Raw genomic sequence first — 25,025 nt, 5'->3', positions numbered from 1 at the left:
AATCCGCCACAATAAACTGAGGCATTATACTCTGTCGTAATTTACGTAATAATATTCATGTCAACTGGGTAAAGTGGCATTCTAGATGGATCGAAATATGAAATAACAGAAGTCATTGGATAATTAATAAGACACTATCAGATGGACCACTCCATCATCATTTAGAATACATGGAATGATATAGACGTGTCACATGTAGGTGGATCTCATACCGAAGTGCTGCAATCAGAGCATCAGTCACTTAACCTCACTTTCATTTTAAAATATCTATATATCTATAATACTGTTATTTATTATTCTTTTCATAAATTTTGTCTAGACTGATGCACTTGAGTATATTGGGATGACAAACTCTATCGAAACTACACATCAACTTGTTAGGAGTTCTTAAGAGGCACTAAATGAGGATAGACATACTGTCACTATACCTCCTCTGCATCCTGCACCTACTCTTGAACTGTTGCACGAAGATGTGTTGGGCCCTAATACAGAAATCTCCCAACCGCTAAGACGTCGACGCAACAGGCACAAAGAAATATCCATTCCACCTACTGCAAAATATGCTACAATGCCAGAACCAATCTCATATCATTATCACAGTTTTATGGAGCATCAACTTCATACACAGCTCCTTCTGCAATAACTACAGCTTCAAATATCCCTATGTAATCTCAGTCTAACCTGTTTGTTGATCTCTCAAGCATTATGGCAGGTCCTTCTGCATCATCATTCTCAATCCTTTTTTTTTTTCATCAGGTCCATTTACAGAGTGGGTCAGACCTACTCTCCCGCTTTTTCGGTCTTCTCCTACAACATTTTTTATGGCACAATCACAATATTTTGATTCACAACTGATGCAAACACTATTAGATATGATGTTGCCATCATTTTTTATTCTCCATTTCAGTCCTCCCTTCCGACAGCTTTTTATAAATTTTCTTAATCGAGTATAATGCCAACAGATACATATACTACTTCGAGTGATGTCGATGCTGATGTAGATGGTCGCAACATTGTCGGTGATGTTGAACCTATTCATGATGGTCTTTGACCGATTCAATCGCGTGATCTTTTTTTCATTGAGATGGATACTACATGGAGGAATGCTCAGAGAGTAGGGGACTCAGATCAAATGTTCGCAAAAAAAATTGTGGCACATAAATACTATTATTATATATGTAATTAACCATTTCGTGTCATAATTAAATTTAATTTAATAAGTTATCTTAAAACTTGTCTAACATATAAATGCTCCTAGAAGATTTGTAGAACATGAAATGGTTATCTTAGTTTGTGTAATAATTAATTTTAATTTAATAGTTATCTTATAGTATTTAACCATGTTGTATAATAATTTATTTTAAATATATTTTATCTTTTTGAATTTAGTCTTCATTACGTATAATAATTTAAATTTAATCACGTATTATAATATATTTTTGGTAAATAAAATTATTAAAATTAAATTTTTATTACATTTCCGGCGGTGTAATTGGTAGACATTTTTGTCCACAAATTCAATTGGTTGATGATTTTTTTTTTTACATTTGAAACATATTCGACACTTCAATTGGTGAACATATTCTTTTTTTATTATTTGAAACATGTCCGCCACTTCAATTGGAGGACAGTTTTTTTTATTATTATTTAGAATCTTTTTGTTTGTTATTTGGAGTGGTGGATTGCCGTGTCCGCAAGTCCAACTGAAAGACAGTGTTGTTCGCCACTGGAATATGCCAATTTCTATTCTAAATTGAGAATTACTTCTCAAACTATTCTAAAAATGAAATTTTCTTAACTTTTACTCTAGCTTGAGCATTTTTTTTTTTCTTCTAAATACTCTAATTAAAGAAAAAGCGCCTGTGATTTATACTGTAGATACTATTAGAAAGCGGACACATAAATGATCAGCCCACGGTTTACTACAACCTAATTGAGAATAAAATTTGTCCAACACTTTTATTTTTACTCCTATAGGTATTAAAATTGTATTTATTAATCTTTATATTATTTCAACATATAAGATGCAAAATGACCCATGATTAAAGCTTTTAATTCAGTGTGTTGTTTTCTTTATTTGATTTAAACCTTAAAAACCTAGCATTGGTAGGAAAAGAAGACATAGGTGTGAAATTCGAATCCCATTTCTCTCATCTTCCTAATTTAAAATACTAACACTTACCCATGGTTAAAAAGGAAAAAATCACCCGTCTACCCTTCTGAATGCACAGTAAAATTTGTGACTACTCAACAATAATTAAAAAGGAAATAAAAAGAAAACCTAAAGTTGCAGACAGAAAAGCCACATAGAGCTAGATCCAGAATTTGCTCCTTAGACATGGCTGTCAAACTGAGTAATCCCGAGCAGAAAGCAATTTAAACTTGGGCAAGATTGAGGCGGTGGATCATATTGTAGCTTTCACACCTAATTTCCCAGGTTAATACTTCCTCTGCTTATCTGGTTTCTGCTCACGTTTCATCGAAAATTGGAAAACAATTGCCATCCAATGAATTTTTTAACTTCACAGCAAAGAAATTAATTAATCTCGATTAATAATTGGACCTGCCTGATTTTCAGGGATTCTGTGCCTTCTTCAATTAACAATTTAATAATTGCTGGCTCCTATCCAACATAAGATTTTTGTGACCTTTTAGATGCATTTTCATTGATTACGTGTCATTAATTCTTCAACTGCAAATAACAAAAAGGTGCAACCTCATTGCCACTGGAAGTTTTGCGGCGTTTTTCTTCATTTCTTTTTTTCTTTTAGTTATCTATCGAAAACTTAAAACTTATTATTTGATATTTAATCTTTTATATTTAATTTTTTATTTTACTATTTAATATATTAATTTCTAAAATTTTAATTTTTAATATATAAAATCTTCATTTTAATAGGTATACATATTTGATATAATTCTATATTTTTTTATTAATTTACTCATTTATAAATTATATTCTTAATTAAATACAGATTTTAATTTTAGAAATTATATTTAATATTATATTAAATAATACTATTAGCTTTATCTTAAAGTATAGTATATTAATTATAAATATTATATTAATTAATAAATTAATTTTATAATTTAATAATTTAAATTTTAAAAATAACATTTTAAATTATATTTTAAATATTATATATAATAATAAATTAGTTTTTTAATAATATAATAAATTTTTAATTTTAAAATTAATAATATCAAAATTATATTGATATTCAATTTTTTATTATCACATTAATAAAATATTAAAATATTAAAAAAATTAAAAAATTAATTTACTATTTTTTAAAATATAATAAATAAATATTAAATCTTAAATATTAACTACTATATTAAAATTTTTTTGTAAACTGATTTTACAATCATATAGTAATAACGACTGCAATGCACAAATAAACAATTAGTTATATTAAAAAGAAAAGTAATGTTCTAATTAATATATAATAATATTTATATAAATTAGTTAATATTAAAAATATAATAAATATATTTTTTAATAGATTTGGCAAAAGGGCTGATTCGAACCATGAAGGTTCAAATCTACAAAAAGTCTTTAGCCAACAATTTGATTCATAAACCGACTCAAAATCTTAAATAATTAAGGTTCAATAACATGTCAAACCTGAACCGACTTTGTACTAGAACAATCGGTCCAAACCAATTCAACTATTAAAAAGCTTAAATAAAAATATGAATTTAGAAAAGTAAATTTATAAAATTTTGTTTAAACTTGATCTCCTTATTATTTGTATAAAAATATTAACTATACACAAATAAATTCCTTGATATTATTTAAATATTTAGTTAAATTTAAATCCAGTGAACAATTAAAAAAAAGTACTAAGCTAAATCATAAAAAATACAGTTATTATGAGAATTATTATGAAAAGTACAAAATAAATAAATTAAAGGGTATGATCTCACCACAAGCCAATAGAAGAAGGAGTTAAATACATATTAAAATTAAACTGAATACTCTTAGGACTCAATTTCATACGTATATAGCTGGATTATTTAGGGAGCTTCGTGTAAGAAAATGAGGATTAATCCAGTTTTAGCCCTTTTCTTAAGTTAATTAAATTTTATTAGTTTAGAATTAATGGTGACTCGGAACTTATTGATCTTCTTCCTTAATGTTTAATTCTTTTTCTTAACAAATTCGTCTTTTAAAAAATCTATTTTTTATAAAAGTGATTCACCATAAAACAAAGAACACAAATGACCTTTCTTGATTTTTTTTTTTTATTTAATCTCAACAATCAAAACAAAAATATTACAGTAAAATTTATATTTTTATTTCTCTTATCCAACTCATTCATATTGTATTTTGTTCAAAACAGTAGCATGGTATGACACTTTTCTTCAACATTTAAAAAGAAAAAGAAGAAAAAAAAAGAAGGAATGGTGAGCATATGCAGGAACTAATAAGGTAGGCAAGGAAAAAAATAATAAAATATGGTAGGACGGTTATGACGGCTCCATTGATTGACTTTCTCAGAAACTCAACTTCCGTTTGACCCAACCGATTGTGATTAATATTATCGTCGTCCCGCGGTCCTCCAGCTGATAGCAAACTATAAATAGCCCTTCAGTTTCAGTCTGAACCATAAACTTCCTTATTAAAAGAAATTTTAAAGAAAAAAAAAAAGTATCAACTTCGAAAGTTAAAAAATGGCCATGGATATCAGTAATGCTTCAAGTTCATGGGCCATCTTCTGCTTAGCTATAGCTATCCTCATCTCCACTATGTTCTTGAAACACAAATTAGTTCATAACAAGATAAAGAGAAGACTACCACCAGGTGAACTTGGACTACCTTGGATTGGTGAAACAATGGAGTTCTTCCAAGCCCAACGCAGCAACAGATTGTTTGAAGAGTTTGTTCAACCCAGGATTGCAAAGTATGGCAACATTTTCAAAACAAGGCTGATGGGTTCACCAACAATCGTAGTAAATGGAGCTGAAGCTAACAGGTTCTTCTTGTCTAACGAGTTCAAGTTAGTTATAAGCTCATGGCCTACTAGTTCAGTTCAGCTCATGGGGAAGAACTCTATCATGGAGAAGCAAGGAGATCAGCACAGATGCATTCGTGGCCTGATAGCCACTACTCTAAGCAATGCAAGACTTGAAGTCTTAGTGCCAAAAATGTGCCAGTCAGTTGAGGTGCACTTGGAGAAGTATTGGAATGGAGACAAGAATGTTAGTCTTTACCGTTCTGCCAAAGCATTGACATTCACTATAGTATTTGAATGCTTGTTAGGGATCAAAGTTGATGCTGGAACTTTGAGCACTTTTGAGAGGATTCTTGACGGGGTTTTTGCAACTCCATTTTCATTACCTGGGTCTAGGTTTTCAAAAGCAAAGAAAGCAAGAAAAGAAGTAGAAAAGATGTTGGTTGAACTTGTGAGAGAGAAGAGGAAGGAGATGGAAGAAGGGTTGCAAAGAGTGGATGACGGAGTGCTCCTTTGTCAATTAATTGGTGGGATGATAAGAGGGGAAATTAGAGAAGAGGAGGTCATTGATAATGTGGTATTGTTAGTGTTTGCAGCTCATGATACCACCTCTTTTGCCATCGCCATGACTTTCAAAATGTTAGCTCTGCATCCAGACTGCTATGCTCTCCTCCTTCAAGGTATACTTTTGTTATCACATATATATATATTATTGCCATTGATAAACAAAGATAATAAGTCATCGGTTTAAGGGTTCTGGACGCTTGTTTGTTCTATTCTTATTACTCTTTGAATACCATAAGAATCATTAAAAGAATACTTGTTATATGCCGACTGAAATTCACATCTTAACCCTAAACCTAGTGTATTAAAAGATTCACATAATTTTTCTTTTTGCCACGTCAAACTTTTAAGATTTTAAAATCATTATTAGTATTATTTTAGAACTCACGACTTTTGAACTCTAACCTCACTTGTCAAATAGTTTGTGTGTTTAAAATTATTAATTCAGAATTTATTCATGCATTTTTATTTATATAAAAGGCTAATGCACCAATTGATTATACAAAAACTATATTTCTTATATGAATATGATTATTCAGGGTAATAATTGAGTTTTTTTATTCAATTCATCAGAAGTATTTGAATTTGACATAATTTTTTAACACGGTGTGCATGAACATGGTTATGGCCTATATATACGAATACGTGTCCCTTGGATAATTTATTATACTTTGTATCACCTTGGACCCTATTCATTGGGCTTTAAGTGAAAATGAACAAAGTTTGAACTGTGGGCAGAGCACGTTGACGTAATGAAGCAGAAAACGGCGGGAGAGAAGCTGACATTGGAAGATACGAAGAAGATGAAGTATACGTGGCAAGTTGCACGTGAAAGCATGCGCCTTTTCCCTCCAATCTTTGGCTCCTTCAGGAAAGCCATTACCGACATTGAATTTCAAGGTTACACTATACCAAAAGAATGGAAGGTGCATTTTTTTATTCTCTAAGCTTTTCCTTTTCCTTTCTTTTCTCTTTATTACTATTTTTTCTGTATCCCTATTTAGCATCATCAACCACTTGCAAAACTTGAATTTATTTCAATAATAACTAGGTTATTTGCATGAAAAATTCTAGTCTATTCTAGAAATAATGGGCTTGTTTTTACATATATATATATATATATATATATATATATATATATATATATATATATATATTATTATATTATTATATTATTATATTAAGAATTATAACAAATATCGTAAAAGTGGAATTTAATCACAAACCATAAAATGATTGGTTATATATAACACTTGGTTTGTGATATGGTGCAGGTGCTGTGGACAACACATGGAACACACTATAATGAAAAGCATTTTCAAGATCCACTAATTTTCAAACCAAGTAGGTTCGAGGAGGCAATTCCACCATATGTGTATCTTCCCTTTGGAGGAGGACCAAGATTATGTGCAGGATACCAATTAGCCAAGCTTAATATCCTCATTTTTGTTCACTATGTTGTCACACGTTATGATTGGTCTTTGATCTACCCTGATGAGCAAATCACCATGGATCCTCTCCCTTTCCCTTCCCATGGAATGCCCATCAAAATCTCTGCCAACCCTAGAGCATAACCAATGGTAGAATGCTGAGATTCAAACTACATAAAGTCTAACAATTTAGGTGGAACCTCAAGAAAAGAAATAATGTTTTTAATTTTTCTAAAAAATAAAATGATTCATTATTTTGATCTAAGTCTCATGTATATTGTTTCTTCTAGTGATAATGTATGTTAATCTAATGCTATCTTCATCTTTGCGCTCTTCTTTTTTTTCTTTTTTTTTTAATATAAGTATAAAAAGGTAGAGTGTGTTTTGATTTTTTCTTAATAAAAATAAAAATAAAAGTATAAAAATTTAAAAATAAAATAAAGAATTTAATAATATAAAACTAGAAAATTCAAGAATTTAATAATATATTTTTCCTTATGAAAAATCTATGAACTAATAATAACACAGTTCCTTAGAGAAATAATAAGATTATAGATAAAGTAACATAAAAACTTCTATTAAGAAAACAATTAGATACATTCACTCATCCACAAGACTTGAGAAATTTCACCAGCGGCTTGGCTCATTGTAGCCTCATTATTTATAATATGGCTAATTGAAAAAGACTACACGACGGCTTGCTATTTAATATTTAATCACATTTGTTTACTATATATATATATATAGTGTGTGTGTATTTTCCAAAGTTTTTACTCGTTATGTTCTTCTTTTTTTTTTTGAAATGTTTTATTGTAATAATATTCGTTAATCGTTTATTTCCTATCATGGTAGTATTTTGATTTTTTGTACCTCTTGGAGGATTTCTTTTATTTTTTTCACAATTTTTAAAACAATTGTTATTAGGTGTTTTAACATTTATGTCGAACTGTTGGCAAAAACACCCAAATTATTTTTTAGTTTTCTTCATTTTCTTTTTTAAATGAAGTTTTAGATCATGACATATTTTGAGACCCTTCTTTTGGGTGAAGCTTACAAGTTCTCCATACATCAGGTTATCATAATCGATTCTCTAGGTTTCAAAGGTTTTTTTTATCTTATTCCTAACTTTTTCTCCTAAAAGGGTAGGGAGTCCTGCTAAGAATTTTTCTTTTCAAAATGGATTGGTTTGAATCCTCCCTCAGCATGATTCTAGTGAGGAAAGTAGTTTTATACCATCGAAAATCACTTAATTTTTTACATCTTAAATTGGATAATAATTTTACATTTTTATCTTTAAGATGTGAAGGATCTCCAATAAAATGGAAAGAAATAGTATGAATTAGGATGTTTACAGCATCATGGATTACTTGTCCAAGTTCATCTAGGATTGGTTCTCTTATTTCATTTATTTGGACTGCAATTAAGATATCTAAGTATTCTGGAGGGATCAAGTAGTGATTCCACCAACTCTTGAGCTGTCCTGAAAATCCAGAAACTAGAAATTTAGCAATAAATTCGTTGCTAGCATTGTTTTGGATTCTATAGGCATTTGATGCTATAGTCATTTATTGACGGAGCCCTAGGATTTGATATTTTGTCATTCCATCTAGGTTCTATTCATATAGGGTTATCCCGTTGAATCTAGTTTGATACATGATGAGAGATTTATTTTCTAATCCTATATATGGTTGTGTTGTTTTGTCAAGTTATTTTGTTTATATAGGGTCTATCCATTTTGAAGGCTTTTTCTCTAGAATCATGGGAAGTAAAATCTATTTCATCCAAGAGATTGATCACACTTTAATTGGTTTGTTGGGAGGTATCAAGGACAACTAGGCATGTAGAATGTGACTATTCTTTCCAATTAATCTTTGATGGCTTTAATGAAGTCAGATTTCCCAGATTGGATGTCCTTTTGACTTTGTCGTAAGACTTTCTATAGTTTGAAAATGGGGCTTTTAAGTTTCTTTTCTGCTTGTTTAACTACAAGAGGGGTCATGTTTTGTACAGATTATTCTATCTTATTAAGTTGTTCTTTAATAGTATGCAGATGGGCATTTGTAAAGTTATTTTGTAAAATAATATTTTTAAAGTTTACATTTGTGTCTTGATTTACGATTTTATATGATGAGGCTTCTACACTTTGGTTTAAATGTGGTATCTTTACCTGTCTCATAGGAAGGTGAACAAATTCTATTTTTCCATCATTTGTTTCCGAATCTGTAGTTTTAGATTTTGTAAGAGGATTTAAGATTTTAAAGTGGTATAAGATATTATCTTTTAATGTATATATCTTAAACCAATCAAAAACCAGGACATGTACTGTAATACATGTGATTTTAAATTTTAATTGCTTCAATTTATATTAGGAGTAATTTGATAAAATTTTTGAATTTAAATTTGTGATTTTAAAAAAGTAGTCAATTTTATTTACATTCACATTACCTTTATTTAAAAAACTTATTTTCTATTTAACTTGAAATTAAGATTACATTAAATAATGATCATTTATTTATTTTATATATATGAATAAATAAACAATAAAATAAAAATAATCTGGTCATGGGTGTCATTGTAGCAACTTATTTGGAGGGGACCTATTTGTATTTTTTCACTTTTTTCTTTAAAAAAATAATATAACATTACAAAAAAAATTCCTTCTCCTCCTTTCTCCCCGACGCCAACTCCTTCTGCCCCCACTCCCTTCTATTTCTAACCACAACCCCGTCGCTAGCCACCAAACTTTTCTCTTCCTTCCCATTTCTTGGCGGTGCCGTCCTTTTCCCCTTCCCTCTCGCTGTTTCCTCGCCACAGCAAGAAGAAGAAGTCGCCTCCTATGCTGCCATTGTTGGTTCAACCTTTTGCTGCCGTCCTTTCGCCTGTTCAACATCGGAATCGAGCTCCCCACTGTCGACAAGCCCAAGCCAGCTTCCCCTTGCCGTTTTTCCTCCACCGGCAGCCTTGGGAGAATCTCACCGGAGTAGCTCCCTTCTCACCGCAATCTAGCAGTTTCTGACAAGGGTTAAGCGGTGATTTTGGTGTTTTTGAACTCCCCACGACTCAAGTTTCGCTTAGGCGTCTCGGGATTCGAAATGCGACACCATTGGTGGTACAACGCTTTCGGATCTTGGTGTTTTCTGAATGCAAATTTTCAGGTTTCGACTCTTAATAATTTTATTTAGAGTTTAAAAATTATTTTAAAATTATTAGAAAATGTTGGATGTATCAATTGCTAGTTATTATTAATTAATTAAATTATTTAATTAATTAGTAATCCGATCCTAGAAATACTACAGATTAATTATAGCATAAATTATTATTTTATTATGTAAATTGAGACCGTGATTAATTAAATTAAATATGAAAAAATAATTGTGTGATTGTATCGTAAATAATATTATTATTTTGTCAGACTCTTGATTTTGTATTGTAGATTTTGTATTGTAATATGGGTTATATTGCAGACTCGAAAAATATTGCAGGTTGGGTGGCTCGACTTACATTAAATAATTATAGAATATTTAAAGTGTTTCTACCAGATTTTGAACCCGTTATATGAAAAGTAAACGCCCATTTAGATTATCTCCTACTAAAATCCCATCGCACTCGTTAGTAAATTTTTCGCCCAAATTCAGAATAGGACCAACAACTATAAGTCTTCAATCTCTATTAAATTCTAAAACCACTAATCTCAATTATAACACCAATTATCAGTCTAATTAATTAATTTTTTTAACTAGTTGCAAACTTCTACAATTCAATAATAATTTCCTAAATCTCTAACTAAGTCTTCGAACTCGAGCTTATTATTTTATTATTTATTATTTATTTATTTTTACGGTCACACGGACGCCCAGAAATACAAATTAGAATTTCGCCTGTCAGCACGCATCCCGAGATCACAGGACACGATCGCCTAAAAATTTCGGAGGGGACGAAAATTCAATCTGGAGGCACCAAATTGTAGATTGAAACAGGAGGAGTCCAAATATGTGGTTACTTCCGCCTAACAACCACCGGAAGGCATCAAATTATCAAAAAACCGAATATCTCCGGCAAGGCAAGTCCACCTCCAATCGCTGGCCGAAACGCGTCATTGGGAGCTGCAAATCTCTAGGCACAGGTTTTTGAGGGTGAGAAAATTGATTCCGGTCTTGGTTTGACCAGAAAACGCCGTCATGGGGTGTTCTAGCGACGATAGCAAGAGGCGAGCTTCTTCCCTCCTTGCTTCGTCAATCTCTAGCAATTTCAGGCGGAACAGATGGTGAGGATGAGCTCGTAATGTTGAGGAGGCTCTATAGTAGGCGTTTGACGTCGAACAACAATTAGAACGAGAAGAAAATAGGAGAATGGTGGCAGCAGTGGCAGTGAGGGAAGCTGTCGGTGAGAGATATTGCTCAGGTGCCTCATTGCATATTTTGCAACAGTCAAACTTACCATTGGGCTCCTAAGATAAAAAGAAAAAGCTACAGTACCCCTCATTTATATAAATACATAAGAAATTTTGTTAATTGTGGGGTTTAAATAGTAAATTCTTTTTTGTATCTAATTGAATAATAATTCATTAATTTCCACTACTCAGGCCACCAAAATTTACCTTAACTTAATAATCACATTTAAAATAATATATCTATAAATTAAGTTAATTTACATCAAGATAAAATTCAAATTAGAACAAAAACAAATTCACAATATAATAAATAAAATAAAATAAAATAATTGGAAGAACATTTGAATAAAATAATAAAATTCAAATATAAGTAGTAAAGATAAATAATAATATTTTAGCACGTCTAAGCATGCATCAAAATATTTAGTAGTCTAAAAGCATTAAATTACTGAAATAATCCAACAAAGTAACATTTGAATAAAATAAAATAAGGTAAAATTCAAGATATTACAATGTTGAAGTCATTCTGAAAGACTCTATTTGCATGCTAAAACAAATAACTTTTAGAAAATATTTAATTAAAATCATTCTTTCTTTTTTTTCAAAAGATTTTAAAATAAACACAATTGCTTTGTTTAATATAGGAGTGAATTTCAATTGTATCAAAGAAAATCTTGTCCCTAGAGAATTTTTAGAAAAGAACAAAAAAACTATTAGCAGCGAATAGTTCCAAAATAGATGTAAAATATATACCGAAGCCTTATGTTGAAAACAGAGACTACAATATCAAAACCAACTTTTTCATTGTTTTCAATATTTATCAGAATATAATTTTGGAAACATCATTTATAAATCTGATACCTTCCTATTTTGTGAACTATTAAGATGTATATTGTAAAGCCTTATAAGAAAAGATGTTTTTCCTTTTTATAGAAAAACTGCACAACAGGAATCTCAGCATTCTAATGAGATCGATTTGCTAATAAAAGGGAAAGAAATTGAGTTATTTCATTTAAAACAAATATATATATATATATATATATATTAATTTTAAAAAATATAAATTCTTTTTATATTTATACTTTTTATTTTAATATATAAATTTTTTATTTTGATACGTGTATTTATTTTTGACACATGAAATTCATGTTTATATATAATTTTTATTAATTTATTAATTAATAAATTATATTCTTATTAAATACTGATTCTAATCCTAAGAAATGACATATTAATTATATTTTAATATTATAAGATTCTAATTTTATCCTAGAAAATAGCATATTAATTATATTTATTAATAATATTAATTAATAAATTAATTTTATAATTAAATAATGATTCTAATTCTAAAATTTTATTTCAAATATTATTTTTACTAAAACTCTAATTTAATTATATAATAATTTCTAATCCTAAATAATAGTAATATCAATTAATTAATATTATTAATTATATAATACTAATCAATTCATAAACATTTTTAAATTAAACTTTATATTATTATAATAATAAATTTTAAAATATTAAATATAAAATATTTAATTTTTTTAATATTATAAATAAATATTAAATACTGAAAATTTTATTTAATTTCATCTATAAATTAGTTTTATAACTAAAATAATAACATTGATCGTGTGAACGAATGACTAGTTTTCTAATTCAATACACGAGTTAAAAAATTCTATGAAATATAGCTCTCAAATGGCAATCAGAGTAATTTAATAAGCACGTGGAAAGTCACAAAGCACCACATCAAATTTATTCTCCAACACTTCAAAACTCTTAGAACAACGAGGAAAGTGTGAAGAATTACTATGCATAAAAAGATTTAGTTGATAAATTAAAAATTAAAATAAAGGCTAATATTTTTTGTGCATTTACTTTCAATAAAGTAAAAGTTAATTTAGAATTTTATATATTCAAATTTATATGAAATTAATTATAAGTAAACTAAATTCTAATAAAATAGAAAGAATTTCTAAATGAATTTCATATTAATTTGTGAATACATTTCATAGTATCAAAATATATCCTTCAACTTTATTGTTTCTATTTACTTTTTCTTTCATGTATTTTTTTTTAAATGAAATAGATTTTTTAATGAATTTCAACCAAATTTTTATAAAAATGAAAAATGATAAACAATTAAATCTATAAAACGCTAATTAGAAACTGAAGGTGTTTTTATTTAGAAGAAAAATAAAATTGATGTTAATCATTCTCTCCTCAACAAGAGAATTGATAGGGGAAGAATTTCCTATTCCATCTTTGCCGAAAACCAGAATTGTAAAAACACTTGCACCTCATAATTTGAAAGGCAAATTATCCTGACAAAGTACAACAAATGATTAAAGAAATCCAGCTAGTGTTTCTCAAAAATGGAGCAAATGGCTTTAAGCCATAAAAGTAAATTGACGGTATTTGCCATTCTTGGTGTTGGAAGTGATGTGATGTACAAGGAAAGACGAAGAAGTTGAGAGGTTATGAGAGTGTCACAAGCGAAACGGCGTCTTATCAGTGTCTGCATGGCTTATTAAATTAATTTGATTGCCACGATCAACCCTATTTCACCAGAATCTTTAATTGGTGTATCAAATTGCAAAATAAGAAAACTAGTATTAAAAAGATATGATTAGATTGAAAAAGTGCAAAAATATTAAATTTTATTTTGATTACCTCTTTATAATAATCCTAATATATGTGTGTCTCGACATGAGAAATGATTAATTGATTCTCATAAGAGTGAAAAATTCATTCCATGCGTTCCATTGAAGACAAAATCTCATTCCTATTCTAAAGTATTTTTTAGTGAACCAAACACTAATAGTCTGAATCATTCATCCCAATTCCAAAACCAAATAGCCCCTTGCTGCTATAGTTTCTATAAAAAAGTTAATGCACTTCACTGAGATAAGAATTACTTCAGTTTCTAGATCTGCAGCAATTATGAATGGAAAGGGCAACAGGAGTTGCTATTAAGAGAGATACCAAAATAAGAAACAAAACCATATCAGTCTGAACCCAACTAAAAACAATCAAATCTTATTTCTTCAAAAATATAAACTCTGACCAAGGGCATTAAACAGATACATATTATGGTTTTCAGACATTGAAAAGGTTAGACACAACTTTTGGTTCTGTTCTTTTATAACTAAACCTGAAATTATGAAATAGAAGGTGGTCTCAGAATTCAAAAACTGCTGGTAGTTTTATAATTAAAACCGCAAAGTTATAATGTCCAATTTAAAAAAATTGATATACATGATTGCTTATTCTACTCTGCAAGTACATCTTCAGGTGCAATGACATTTTCTGGAACTCCATCAAGCGATTAACTTCTACAATGCAACAACCTATTCTGAATATTAACTGCATTAATTATCTATATATGAGTCGCTCCACAGAGGAGTGAGGATTGTGCCCTATAGAAGGCAAGGTCAGCTATAATTATGATGAATGTCAGATGAAATTTTGTGCGAGGACATGAATCCATTAGTCTAATTGTATCCTGTTCTCGAATTCCTGATTCAGATTATGTGGTTAATCTTTAAAAATTGTAACATATACTGAATCAAACAAACAAATAAGACATGATTCCTACAAACGAAATGGAACACCTAAAAAAATGATTTTTAGCTACATGCATAAATTTGCAAATATGTACTTTACAGTGGTGGTGGATCTTTCACACATTGCATTCCATCAGGCAGTAGGCTGTGACTAACTGGCTTCAGTCCTTTCCGAAACCAATAGTTGGTAAGTGACATTTCCAGTTTCCTCACCTGTGAACATTTCTTTCATCACATACACATCCTATATTGAAATAAAGCAATGACAACCCTCCCTTTCTTTTTTATTAGAAGATAAAAAAAAAACAAACACTTTTGGTTTCGCCAATTTACCAAATAACATAAAAGCAAAAGTATCAATGGCATGAGAAGCTACTTATAGACAACTCCACTATGGTTTCATCAAGTTTGTAACTACTATATGCAACAGATGGACATAATTGAACAGAGTTCTTCCCTCAGGGCATAAATGAACCATCTTTGTGTGTTAAAACCGTCAGTTCAGCATTACGGTCATTAGCCTCTGAACTATAGGCCAATGTCCAATTTAGTTCATACTAGTACATATACGTTGTTTGAGGGTCAATTTAGCTGGTCTAAAATCTAACAAGGTGAACGCAATGTCATTTCTTTCATAAATATGAGATTTCTTCAACAAAATTTTGAATTTTAGGAGGAAGAGAGAGAGAGGGAGAGAGAGATTTCTCCAAAAGAAAACAAGAAACAAGTTGAGAATTCTCACTCATGCCCCAACTATCTTTTACAACAAGTGAAGTCCCAAAAAGACTGAGGGTTTTGAAGTCAATTAGTCACAATCATGGATGTTGAATCAGCCTAAAAAAAAGAAGGATGAAGGGGATGAGGATGCCTAGACCATTTTTCCTGCTTACTTTGAAGGAAAAAGATATGGTGCAAAACCACTTAATTTAATTCGCAATTTCATCCAAAAAAACATAGTGCAAAATCACCATCGAGTCACCTCATATAGAATTTTACCAAGAGTCAGGATACCCATAGCCACTAGAGGTTTTTTTTTTTTTTTTTTTTTTGTCTTTTAAGGAGAGGAGTTTTGGTCAGCTGTGTTTGAAAACAGGAATGGAAGTTTAGATAAGAGGATGATATTTTCTATTCTAAGTGTGTGGGAAGGGTGACAACAAATTTGGAGAGACTTATTGTTAGTTAATAAAATTTGGTTTATAAGTGGAATTTCAGGTTCGATTGATTGCTTAGATAGGTTATTTAATGTTTAAAGCTCTAAAAAGTTTACTCGCAGGAATAAAATTTTCTCAATCTGTCTATTTATCTAATGTTTCTTTCTCTTAAAATCCTAAACTGTTGTCACAAAAAAATATTAAAATTACCAGATAATGTATTTTGTCCACCCTGTCAAAGTATTGGGCTGAATTAAATGATAAAATAAAAGTTGTAATGATTTGGTCAATTTTGGGAATTATGGATTGGCCAGTAATTTAAAGGCCACTTTTTACTCTGAATATTCAACTACTCTGTATTTTCCATGACATCCTAAGAGTTTGTACAGAACATTATATATCAAGCATAAAATTACATACTGAAAACAAGTAATAATAGGCAACAGTAAGCATACATGAGAGTGGGAAACAGAAAGGCCGAAGGCATAAATAAAAGATAAAAACATGGAGCAGTGGCTACAAATAAAAAATTATGAGGGTTTTTGAGAACAGAAGGCATAGAAAATGAAAAAGTGACATTCAACAGATTAATGATGCAAAAGCTCCACTAAGGTAGTATTTGATGCGTAAATTGAGCCAATTCTCAAATTCAAAGTCTCTGTTATGTGATCTATAATTGGAATAGCAAAACCTTATCCCTTTTGCCAGGACTTGAAGAATAGCTGAAAGTGTGGCTTATCAATTACAAAAAGAAAAAACTAGCATATTAAGAAAATAGTGTCTCCCTCTTTTAACTCTACTGCCTAGTCTTACTATCACTCCTCAACCTAGCCAACTGCTCTGAACAGTGACATTGGCAACCAATCCAGCAATTCTAACTCTTTAACTTCTCATGACATCTCATCCTCTTCCATGTCCACCACTCCTCCACCACATACTGTCACTGCATTGAACTTTTTGCCACTGCTGGTGGCTACTCAACAGGCCTTCTAATCTTGTCTAAGAGTCTTAATCACACACCTAAAAAATCTCTATTTCTAGTTTCCCTTTATTCAAATGTTCATGTTCTCTGTATCTCACCACCAGACAGTACTAGGATGCTGGTTGCTAAGCAAACACCATGGCTACCCCTGCCTTTTCTTATCTAATGACCAGTACAACCCACCAGATTTTTACAAACCAATTGCTACTCTCTTAAAGCAACCAACTCATACTCTTTGTATCAGATGCTTGCTGCTTTCTTTTCCTACTTCTCTTTTCCCATTGGTTAGGTTAGGTGACCATTCCACTAAAGCCTAAAGGTGCAAGTATAACATCTAGACCAGCATCTTGGCTAAGGCAAGATGCAGTTATCCAAAGTGACATAGCAGACTTAACAGTCCCTTGCTATAGATTTTCATATCTAGCCCTGAGTTCCCAAGCATTTGACAAAAAAAAAAGCATTTCAAGTTTTCACTCTTAGAATAAAGAAAAAGAGAACATGTGTTTCCTCTTATGCAGTCTTTTGCTGTAAAAATAAGAAACTGGAAGTGCTTCTAAGCTGGCCTCTTTTGTTTTATCCCTGTACAAAATATTGTAAAACATTTGCTTTACTTATTATTTATATTCCTATTGTGTTTGACCAGGCAAGCAGCATTTTGAAACCTAGCGCCTCATATAAAATGGTGGATCCAGCACATTTCAGTTTTGACTATTCCAGTGCGAAGCCATGATATATGTTCAAAGAACTGAAAACTTCAAAAAAATCAAGAAATCACGCAAACAAAATCAATGTGACTAGGACATAAAAAGGTTTAAGGCCAGCAACAAGATGAGAGAATTAAATCTAATAGTTACTTGAGTTCATTAACGAATCACATATAGATTGATACTGAATTTATAATAATGAGAAAAAATGTGAGCATAACCCCAGGAATGGATCATTTCATGTAATATGTGCTCTTGCTAAACTTCTCTTTATGAGTTAAAACCTCATGTATTAGGTAGTATAGCAGTCATAAAGCAAGAAGATTCTATTTTCTCAGTATATAAACCTCATATTCTTTTTAGTCAAGGATATCACAAAAACCATATTTATGCAAGACCAACCTGCCTAACAATGAATGGCTCCTCGGTGAGACTCAATGGCTCTGTTAATATAGTGAAAAACCCATTTCGGTTCCCATAAACAACATCAGTAAAGGGTCGATCACCAACCTGCCAAAAACAAATTTAATATATCCTTCTACAAACTCAAAAACTGAGCCAACAATTTTAAAAGTTCATCACATGCTAACACACCATGACAAGTTGCGAAGATTTACAGCCGAAGTGCTTTTCAATTTCTTCAGCAGTTCCAGCTGGTTTCTTTACCCCTGTATAGTAAATAGAAGATACTGCATCAATAGTACTTGACCTAGACACTTTGGTGGCACCAGAAATCCATACAGCATTAGTTTTGGTGTATTTACCAAGTAGCTGATATATAAACTAGTTAGCCATATTTCAACCAGCTTAAGGATTGCATTACTCATTAAACTAGTGAACTACTGTAGAAATGAATAGATTTGCTTAGCATTGGAACTTAGATCGGCAACAGAAGACTTACTATGCCTTATGACTTTGATCCCAATTGCCTTCTCAAGTGCCCTGGCTTTTGAACCATCATGGTCATACTCATATAGGCCTAGTTCATTGAACCAATAAAAAAACAAAAAAAAAATAATAATAAAAAATAATAATCAATAAGCTACATCACCTCTATTATAACAAAATGATATTACAAATGGGTCACGATAAAATTACCAGCAGAGTTACTAAACACGGCTAGATCATTGCCAAAAACAGATTTACATTGCTCTATCGACGACTGAAGGTAACCACACAATGTTAAAGTGTAAGGCACTGTTATTGTATTATCCTTATCAAAGACCACACCTTTAAAACCTCTTTGATGCAGCTCTGCCCAATCAATGTACCTTATATCACGCACTGATACGTGAGGAAGAGTCAAATGCTGCTCTTTGACAAAAACAGACACCGATGCAATAATTCCTTCAACGTTGATTCTTTGGCCTAATGCTGCTTTTAAATCTACCCACCACATGTTTGTGAGAAGTCCTTTGCGTTTCTTGGTTGGATTTTCTCGTTTTTCTTCGTTTCTCTGTTCTTGTTCTTGGTTTTGAGTTTCTGGGTTTTTATTACTGATGGGGACACTGTCAATAGAAGATTGAAATTGGTCAAATAACAAACGATTTTGCGCTGGGTGTGAGTAGCTTGTATTGTAGTTTTCTTGGTCTTTATTATTATTGCACTTGCTAGTAGGATGGAGAGTGATGGAACAAAGATTTTTGGAGTGGGTTTGGTATCTCGAAATGGAAATGGAAATGGAAGTGGGTTTTATTCTTCTGCGATGGAAACGATGAGGAAGGATATGAGCAATTGGAATGGGACAGTTGCAGTTGGGTAAGGGAGCAACATAAGCACACAACATTTCCATTTCACAATCTATTTGGCTTTTTCGGTATTTTAATATTATTTTGCAGGGATACACACTATTTTGAATTTGAAAAAGAAAAAGTATATAAGAAAATATAGGTCTAGTTTCGGATCAAATTATAAACTTTATATCTTTTCAAAAAATTTATTTAAACATTTCAAAATTTCAAAAAATATACTATCTATATTTAAATTTATTTCTAAAACACTTTTGATATTAATTTTCAAAATTTCATAGGAAAAAAGATTACATTATAAATTAATTATGCTTATTGAAAAATTAAAAATTAGCAAAAAAATTTGCTAATCAAATTGATGCATTCAGATTATGTGATATATTTATTGAGTTTAGTATTTTACTAACTGATTAAAATTTTCTTGCCAGTATAATTAACTTGTTATATTATTTTTTTTATTATAAAATTTTAAAATTTATACCAGAAAGTGATTTTAAAAATAAATAATAAATATAAGTATTTATTTTTAATTTCTAAAAATAACTTAAATAAGATTATTAAAAAATATAAATTTAATATTTGATTACTCATTAGGCCAAAAGATATTACATTGTCAATCAACGGTGGCATTAAGGCCACACCCAGAACTGTAAAGGCCATAACAAAAAAATTTCAATTGATTAAGTTAAAAATAATTGAATAAAAAAAGGTAAAATAATAATTGATAAATGTAAATCTAGCACATAGCTTTTATTTCAGTATTATATTTTAATTTTAATTTTAATTTTAATTTTTAATAAAATCTTTCGTTAAATTTATCGATATAGTATGAATTTTAATGATAGAAAAAAGAGTTGAGTGAATATTAGAGTTGTTAATTTATTATACTATTGAAATATTATTATTTAAGTATAAAAAAAATTATTTTTCTATTTTTAACTTTAGTGCTTTATTAGTCTTATGTAGACCTGTTCAAGGAGCTGGGTACCCGCGTTAGAAATAAAAATGTCATACCTGAGACTCAAACACGTGACCTTCACTTATAATTAAGTGTTATATACCACTTAACTACCTATTATTTTTATTTATAATTTTATTGTTATTAATAATATATTGGGTTTAAAATTTGAATATTTGTGTTGAAATTAGGTTTAAATTTTAAATATTTGTATTGAATTGTCGGTTTGGTTAAGCCAAGCCCGACCCGAGCCCGTCCAAGCCCGACCCGAGCCCGTCCAGGCCCGATCCGACCTTTGTTTAATGCCTAGTCGGGCCGACCGGGCCGGGCCGGGCTTTTCATAAAATTTCGAGCTCGGACTCGGGCTCTAAGATATTAAAAATTTCTCGGGCCTAGGCGGGCTCGGGCTTCTCCAAAATTAAGTCAGGTCCGGTCAAGCCCGGCCCGAGCCCGCCCAGGCCCGACCCATGAACAGGTCTAGTCTTATGTGCTTAACGGTAACATTTTAATAATGGAGTGCTAGCTCAGTCTTTCTTTTTTCTTTTTTCTTTTTTTATTATCAAAATTCATACTATATTAATAGATTTGGTTGATAATTTTATTGAAAACTAAAATTAAAATAAATATTAAAATTTAAAAATTTAAAAGACTACATGCTAGATTTGTTAACAAATATAAAATAGCAGATTTCTTTTGGTGATTAAGCCTTTTATTTATCTTCTTTCTTTATTTTTGTAATTATTTATTAGTATTTTGCCTTACTCGCTCATTTTAGAACTCAATTGTTATTTGCGCATACATATATTTCATATGTCCAATCATTCTCCAATTTTGAGTTCCACCTTTCAATGTTTAGTGCATTTTCTTGTGAGTCTATCCTTATATGTCTAACTTGACCTCAATGGCTCTACATATTTAGTCTATTTTATTGGAAAATTTGTAGGACTATTTAAAAAATAGAGCTACATAACTTGCATACCAATATATGCAAAGTCTTACAAAAATACGCTCAAAATCAAGAAAACTCACTTCTATACAATTTATTAAAAAAGCATGCTTAGTCAAAGCTTAAAAACAATGGATCTAAAGAGCAAAAAAATTGCAACAGTAACTTATTCTAACAAAATCGCAACACTAAATTTTAAGAAATCAACCAGAAATTTCGACAATAATCTATAATACACAATAAAAATGATAGAACAAAAAGCTTTTTTAACATACATTTATCAATTTAAATATGAAAACAGGTAATCCAATCTCATTCATCTATTTTTTTTTATTTCTTACTATTTTGAAAAAAAATGCATTAAAATCCTTCAAACAAGTACATTATATGATTTTCTTCAATATTTAAATGTAGAATAAGATAATTAAAAAATTTAAGTTCTCAAATCTAAAGATAAGTAAGCAATCAAGACTTTTTTTTACAGAAAACCTAAAAAATTGTATATAACGAGTATACTATAAGTATATCTTTTGAAATTTACAAAAACATTCAAACTTTTGTGATATTGATATATATCATATAAAATATTTGTATTGCCTATTAAATTGATATAAATAATAAAAATAAAAAATAAATCAATAATAGATTATAAAAAGATGTTTAAAACAAAATATAAAACAAGTTTTAAAAGTTACAATAAATAGTATATAATAAGTATATATTAGGAAAAAGAATAGTATATAATAAAAGGTAAATCATGAACATATAGAGGCAGGTAATAAGTAATTATAATGAAATTATAGAAAATTAATATTTTATTAGCCTAAATGCTTTGCCATAAGGCACAAGTCTCTAATTTTGATCCTGACATACAAATTAAGGTCTTGATCTAATGTCTCTTTGAGTTTTATTATTGTAGTTTCATCAAAGTAAAGAATTCAAATATGCCTTAAAATTGCGACCACGCCTTATGCAGACATAATTGCAAAATAGAAATTTTGAGGATAGAATGTCTTAAAGACTTAAAGTCAAGAATAGCAATCGCACCAAGTTAAGTGTGACCCTAAACTTCATAGATTTAATTTAGTAAAACCCGCCAACGGTAATTTTAAAAGCCATCAATGCCTTGTTGCCACGTTAGATAGCCGTTGGAGACTTTTCATATTTCGCAAATGTGATGCAAGAATCGTGATGCAAGAATAGCGACTGCGATTTGCACTCTGGCAGTACATTTAATGTAATGTCCTGAAGTAAACTTTGGTAAGATTTTAAGGATGTATGTGTAACGGCTCTTGAAGATTTTCAAGATATTGAAAACCACCTCAAATAATTTTTAATGGTTAATCAACAACCTCCAAAAGCTTAACATTATAGTGCATTCAATTCTTTCTCTTCTTGCAATTAATTCTAACAATCTTGGTTGTTATAAGAGTTTGAATGCTCTAGTGAGGTTTAAGTGTTGGCCAAAACACTTGAGTTTGGGTTTAAGAGTTAGCCTAGGTAAAACTTTTATAAAGGTTGTGTATGAGCCATAAAACACAAGTTGTAAAGTTTGGTGTGACCTCAAAACACTAAATTAGAGTGAGGTTGTGAAAATTCCATTTGCAAAGATTGAAAGTATAATTAATACCCAATTGAGACTTGGAGAGTGGGTGTGGAGTTATTTAACATTCAAACTACTATAAATTCTTGTGTTCTTTCGTCTCTATTTATTCTCTATCTTTTCTAACAAATTTTTTATTTCCCATCCTTCCTCAACTCACTAATTCAACTCCCCTTCTTGATTCATAAGGGTAGACAAATGGTATCAAAGTAAATTTTCACAAGTCAACTTAATTGTATGCGCTAAAGATTCAAGATAGCCAATAAAGGTATCCACCATCTTAGACCATACTTTGATGAGTCTGATCATACCCATTGGAAGTATAAGAGAAAGGTATCTATGGATGAGCTCATTGGGAAGTTACTTATCCATGAGATGGCTCTTAAAAAGGAAGAAGAATAAGAAAAGGAAAGAGAGTCAAGAAGAAAACCCTTGGCTCTCAAGAGCACCATTAAACAATAAGAGAGTGAAAGCTCTAGTGGGTCTAAATCTAGTGAAGATGAGGATAAAGAGCTAGCAATGCTCTTCAAGAGGGTTAAGGAGATTATGAAGAATAGAAGAAAATAAAATAGCCTTTGAAGAAGTCATTCTCTAACTCTAACACCAATTCTAACTTCAAGGAAAGCAAGGAGAAGAAAAATAATCTCATTTATTATGAATATGGAAAGCAATGGCGCATCAAGGCCGATTACTTCAATAGCAAGAACAAGAAGTTTGAGAAGGATAAGGAGAAGAGGAAAGATTTTAAAGCCACATGGGATGACTCTTTATCAAGTGAAGACGAAGATGAAAATGTAGCCAATCTATGCTTCATGGCGCAAAAGGATGAAATACTTAGAGTGCATTTATTAATAACATAATCCAAAATCAAAACCTTATTTTTCTTTGCTAAATAAGACAGCAGTCGTTGCCGCTTTCCTAGAAAAAAAATAATTATATAATTGAATATTTTATAATTATAATATATATACCCGGGAATCGGTGTTTTACTACCAATCACAAGTTTAATATTGAACACGCTACTCATACTGGAAATTATGATCAATAACCAAGATCTAGTCCTAGACAAGTGGACCTAATTTTTCCGATACAAAACTTTTGTAGATGTGTTTCCGGATATTCCTTTATCATTTCGTCCAAGCGAACGAGTTCAATAATTAATAATTAATTATACAGATTCTATAAATAATAGTTAATTAATTATGTATGTAAATAATCGATAATTAATAATTAAGTATACAAATTGTATAAATTATAAATATCAAAATTATAATAAAAATACTTTTTATATTAAATTAAGTAATTTTAAATTATTGAATTATATAATATTCTCATCATATGATAAATTTTGAAGATTTGAGTCAACTTTAAGATTCGAATAATTATTAAATTATTTTTATTAAAAACTTATATTAAATATTATTAAAATATAATATTTTATATTAAATTTGTAAAACATAATATTATATGATTTTAGTAATATTATTTAATTAATATTTTTCAATAAATATATTATTTAATTATTTATGTTAGATATTAAAATTGACTATATTAAAACTAAACAGTTTTATTATAATTCAATAAGGTTTGCCATTTAGTTTGAAGTTTAATGACAAATTAAAATTAATCTTATGGATTAAATTCTCCGATTACTGATGAATTGGCTACATTTAATAAGTTGTTGGATAAATTAGTAAAAAAAATTAAAATCTGAATGAATTGTCTATTAAATTCAAATTCATAGCACAATTAACAATTTAGTCATAATTTAATATATTTTTATATAATTTTTAAATAATTATTTTATTATATTAATTTTATTCAAGAAAGGTATCTAAGATATAATATCCTATCGCCATTTTTTCAGAAAATTGATATCTAACTATTTTTCCATAAGAAACTTTAAAAGTGCATATTCTTTTTCATTAGTCTAACATTTAATTATAAATTTCCAGAATGGTCCGAAGAGATCTAACCTTAGTTAAAAAGGAACAAAAGTATTTACCCTTACCAACT

The 25,025-nt window shown here is 29.9% G+C and overlaps 2 protein-coding genes and 1 long non-coding RNA gene across 4 annotated transcripts; 2 read left to right on the top strand and 1 right to left on the bottom strand.

Moving 5' to 3' along the window:
- The first annotated feature begins 4,029 nt into the window (after positions 1 to 4,029).
- Positions 4,030 to 7,217, top strand: LOC8277809 (taxadiene 5-alpha hydroxylase). Its single transcript, XM_048374661.1, has 3 exons — positions 4,030 to 5,638; positions 6,261 to 6,448; positions 6,797 to 7,217. Exons 1-3 carry the CDS (start codon positions 4,678 to 4,680, stop codon positions 7,094 to 7,096), a joined length of 1,449 nt encoding a protein of 482 aa, XP_048230618.1. The 5' UTR covers positions 4,030 to 4,677; the 3' UTR covers positions 7,097 to 7,217.
- Positions 7,218 to 9,594: 2,377 nt separating this feature from the next.
- On the top strand, positions 9,595 to 11,525 carry LOC125370067. Its single transcript, XR_007215747.1, has 2 exons — positions 9,595 to 10,107; positions 10,810 to 11,525. It is a non-coding gene; the product is annotated as an uncharacterized LOC125370067 (long non-coding RNA).
- Positions 11,526 to 14,840: 3,315 nt separating this feature from the next.
- LOC8277811 (phosphatidylglycerophosphate phosphatase 1, chloroplastic/mitochondrial) lies at positions 14,841 to 19,593 on the bottom strand. Of its 2 annotated transcripts, none has more exons than XM_015719967.3 (5): positions 18,853 to 19,593; positions 18,656 to 18,733; positions 18,349 to 18,470; positions 18,157 to 18,264; positions 14,841 to 15,130 (listed from the first exon to the last, which is right to left on the bottom strand). In XM_015719967.3, exons 1-5 carry the CDS (start codon positions 19,544 to 19,546, stop codon positions 15,014 to 15,016), a joined length of 1,119 nt encoding a protein of 372 aa, XP_015575453.1. In that variant the 5' UTR covers positions 19,547 to 19,593; the 3' UTR covers positions 14,841 to 15,013. The 2 variants fall into 2 exon arrangements, with proteins under 2 accessions (XP_015575453.1, XP_015575456.1); XM_015719970.3 differs by having other exon boundaries at positions 18,349 to 18,422; positions 18,853 to 19,590.
- Between the last annotated feature and the right edge of the window lie 5,432 nt (positions 19,594 to 25,025).

The sequence above is a fragment of the Ricinus communis genome, chromosome 5 (genome assembly GCF_019578655.1).
Source record: "Ricinus communis isolate WT05 ecotype wild-type chromosome 5, ASM1957865v1, whole genome shotgun sequence".
Lineage (NCBI taxonomy): Eukaryota > Viridiplantae > Streptophyta > Magnoliopsida > Malpighiales > Euphorbiaceae > Ricinus > Ricinus communis.
Note: the sequence above shows the minus strand (reverse complement) of the source record. Positions and strands in the feature narration are given on the sequence as shown.

Coding starts and splice junctions, on each gene's coding strand:
- LOC8277809 (XM_048374661.1), top strand. CDS start 4,678: ATGGCCATGGATATCAGTAATGCTTCAAGTTCATGGGCCATCTTCTGC. Junction 5,639..6,260: donor CTATGCTCTCCTCCTTCAAG/GTATACTTTTGT, acceptor AACTGTGGGCAG/AGCACGTTGACGTAATGAAG. Junction 6,449..6,796: donor CTATACCAAAAGAATGGAAG/GTGCATTTTTTT, acceptor GATATGGTGCAG/GTGCTGTGGACAACACATGG.
- LOC8277811 (XM_015719967.3), bottom strand. CDS start 19,546: ATGGAAATGTTGTGTGCTTATGTTGCTCCCTTACCCAACTGCAACTGT. Junction 18,471..18,655: donor GATCAAAGTCATAAGGCATA/GTAAGTCTTCTG, acceptor GTGCCACCAAAG/TGTCTAGGTCAAGTACTATT. Junction 18,265..18,348: donor AATCTTCGCAACTTGTCATG/GTGTGTTAGCAT, acceptor TGTTTTTGGCAG/GTTGGTGATCGACCCTTTAC.